Source organism: Emiliania huxleyi (genome assembly GCF_000372725.1).
Source record: "Emiliania huxleyi CCMP1516 unplaced genomic scaffold EMIHUscaffold_90, whole genome shotgun sequence".
Taxonomy (NCBI): Eukaryota; Haptophyta; order Isochrysidales; family Noelaerhabdaceae; genus Emiliania; species Emiliania huxleyi.
In genome coordinates this window covers 6,042-9,092 of record NW_005195300.1, presented here as the reverse complement: position 1 = coordinate 9,092, position 3,051 = coordinate 6,042, and the positions used below count along the sequence as shown (strand labels likewise).

The window sequence follows — 3,051 nt, the reverse complement described above, 5'->3', positions numbered from 1 at the left end:
CCCGAAGAGATGCCCGAGAGCTGCCCGGCGTGACAGGCGCGGGGCGCCCTTTTAACAGGCGCGCGCGGCTCGCCGCGTCAGGGAAAACGCGGCGGAAGGCGCGGCGGCAACGCGGGCGGCGACAACGGCACGCGCAACGAGTTCTCGACTCCTCTGCCAACCTCCGCCGCCCGGGCCGACAGCCAGCCTGTCGGCGCTGCGGCGGCGGCGGGCGCGGCGGCGGCGGGCGCGGCGGCGCCTCCGGCGACGGCGGTGGCGCCACCTACGCCGAGCGACGAAGAGGACGAGGGGGGCGACGGTGACGAGGATGAGGGCGGCGGCGGCGGTGGAGGAGGGGGCGGCGGAGGCGGTGGTGGCGGCGGCGGCGGCGGAGGAGGCAAGGGGGGCGGGCGCGGCGGCAAGAAGCGAGGCGGCGGCGGCGGCGGCAAGAAGCGTGGAGGGGGCGGTGATGCTTCGGAGGAGGAGGCGCTGTAGGTTGAGTCCCCTTCCCCCTTTCCAACGCTTGCAGGCTGCTGTGCAGCTCTTGTGGAGTGTGCAGCCCGCGAGAGGGAGGAGGTATGAGAGTTTGCGCGTGTGTGTCGGGTAGCGAGATAGACGTGGAGGGTGAGGGTGAGCACAGGAGTCAGAACGCTCGCGCGGCGGTTTGCGCTGCTGTTTCGCGGTCTAGCCAGTCCCGCGGCTCCTTAGAAGTGCCGCAAAACACGATGTGAGTCCGTAATCGTATTATTTTACATGTGGCTGCGAGGTGTCGTATGTGCTGATGTATGACACCTCAGGTGCCGCACACATATGACAAAACTATCACATATGTGACATGAGAGCTAGCTTCCCAGCCCCGCCCGGGCCCGGCGCATCCGTCAAGGGTCAAGCGTCTCAAGGGCTCAACGGCGGCATTCACGCAAATCTCCGCCTCGCGCGTCGCCACCGCCCCCTTGAGCTCCGCCACCGTCTCCTTGAGCTCCGCCACCTGGTCGAGCGCGTCGCCGAGCAGCCCCTTGGCCACGCCAAAGTCGCGCAGCACGCCGCCGCTCGCGCGCACCTCGGCGGCGTGGTCGGCCACGTAGCGGCGGCACTGCGCGAGGAGCCGCCCGTCGCCCATCGTGTGCGCCGCCTCGAGCAGCGGCACGGCGGTCGCCGGCCCGACGCTCTCCTGCAGCGCCTGCGCGCAGAGCAGCTCGAGGCGCGGCACCTGATACATCTGCGCCAGCTCCCGCAGGTCGAGCGCGCGCTGCGCCCTGCCCTCCTCCTCGCCGAGGTCGAACTTGTCGGAGAGGAGGTAGTCGATGAGGGCAGTGAAGGTTGCGAGGTCCGTGTTGGGCACCGTGACCTCGGCGGTGTCGCGCTCCTTCATGCCGATGCCGAACATGGTCCGAAAGAACACGGACCGGGCGCAGAGCAGGGACTTGCTGACGTGCTCGAGGCGCTCCCGGTCGTCGCCGACCAGGAAGGTGACCAGGCCGGTGGGCAGGGTCGCGTCACCGCGCGTCTTTGCAAAGTCAGCCAGGATGGTGGAGGGCGGCACCACGATGGGGGCGAAGGAGGGAGGCGAAGGAGACGCCATCACGCAGACCTGGCGGAGGTCACCGACTGAGCTGACCAAGAGAGTGCTGCCGTCGGCGCTGATGACCTCGACTGGTTGATCGAAGGTCGCCGCATCGCCCACGCCATCAGCGTTGCCACCCTCGCCGCTGCCCGCGAGCGTCGTCACAGCGCCCGTCGCCACCTCAACCCGCCGGAGATCTTGTGGTTCTCATTGTCGGCTACAAACAGAGCGCTGCCGTCCAGGCTGTTGGCGATTCCAATCGGGTTGCAGAAGTGCGCCGCATCGCCCACGCCATCCGCGTCGCCTTCGTCGCCACTGCCCGCGACTGTCGTCACCGAGCCCGTCGCCACCTCAACCCGCCGGATCTTGTGGTTGCCGCTGTCCGTCACAAACAGCGCGCCGCCGTCTGGGCTGATGGCGACGGCAGATGGGTAGCTGAAGTGCGCCGCATCGCCCACGCCGTCCGCGTCGTCTGCGTCGCCGCTGCCCGCGAGCGTGGCGACAGCGCCCGTCGCCACCTCCACCCGCCGGATCTTGTGGCTCCGATTGTCCGCTACGAACAGCGCGCTGCCGTCCGGGCTGATGGCGACGCCGGTTGGGTTGTGGAACTGCGCCGCGCCGCGCACGCCATCGGCGTCGCCAGCCTCGCCGCTGCCCGCGAGCGATGTCAACTCACCAGTGTCCATCTCCACCAGTCGGAGCTTGTTGCCACCTGCCACAACCAGCGCGCCGCCGTCGGGGCTGACGGCGATGCTGTGGAAGATGTCACTTTCCGGATCGACGCCTTCCAGGGTTGCTACGCGGCGCATGCGCCCGGCCACCGAGACGTGCAGCGAGCCGTTAATCGCGACGTACCCGGCACCCGCGCGATCGCTTACGATGCCAACCAGATCGGGCGATGCCAGAGGCCGTTCTCGCCGTCGAGCCGCTGCCGGGCCGTTCGCTCGCCGTCGAGCGCCAGCGTGGTGACCTGGACCTCAGGCGGACGACGTGTCTTTGTCGTCCGAGGCGCCGGACCACCATCTGGCTAGAGGCGCGGCGAGGGGGGGCAAGGACCGACCGCGCTGCGGCGGCGGCGGCTACGGCGGCGGCTACGGAGGCGGCGGCTGCATCACGGGCACCTCGCCGCTGCGTGTACGCCGGGCGCCGTCTCACACACGCCAGGCCTGCGAGAGAGAGCCGAGAGAGAGAGCCGAGGGAGAGCCGAGGGAGAGCCGAGGGAGAGCCGAGGGAGAGCCGAGGGAGAGCCGAGGGAGAGCCGAGGGAGAGCCGAGGGAGAGCCGAGAGAGAGCCGCGGGAGAGCCGAGGGATAGCCGAGAGACAGCCGAGAGATAGCCGAGAGAGATTTGGCACCCCCCCCCCCCCCGGCGGGGCTGTACTAGCACTGTCGAGTCGGACACACTGACGAGCCCGCAGCAGCTGGGACTCTGCTTCACACCCCTGCGACTCCGACGCCTCAGCCCTCCTCTTCTAGGCCCGCTCGGGGGGCGGCTCGAGCTCGGAATCCG

The 3,051-nt window shown here is 69.6% G+C and overlaps 2 protein-coding genes across 2 annotated transcripts in view; one reads left to right on the top strand and one right to left on the bottom strand.

The window, feature by feature from the left end:
• The window catches only part of EMIHUDRAFT_220167 (hypothetical protein), a gene marked incomplete at both ends in the record, with an annotated part of 2,310 nt that extends 2,255 nt beyond the window's left edge, over positions 1–55 (top strand). The window contains one exon of the mRNA XM_005757465.1: positions 37–55. Within this exon, the coding sequence (XP_005757522.1) occupies positions 37–55 (19 nt within the window). The remainder of the gene's footprint in view (positions 1–36) is intronic.
• Positions 56–772: 717 nt separating this feature from the next.
• On the bottom strand, positions 773–2,352 carry EMIHUDRAFT_220166 (hypothetical protein; the record flags this gene model as incomplete). The annotated part of the gene is made up of 2 exons (XM_005757464.1): positions 773–1,688; positions 1,724–2,352. The coding sequence occupies 2 exons, from the start codon at positions 2,350–2,352 to the stop codon at positions 773–775; spliced, it is 1,545 nt and encodes a 514-aa protein (XP_005757521.1).
• Positions 2,353–3,051: the final 699 nt, after the last annotated feature.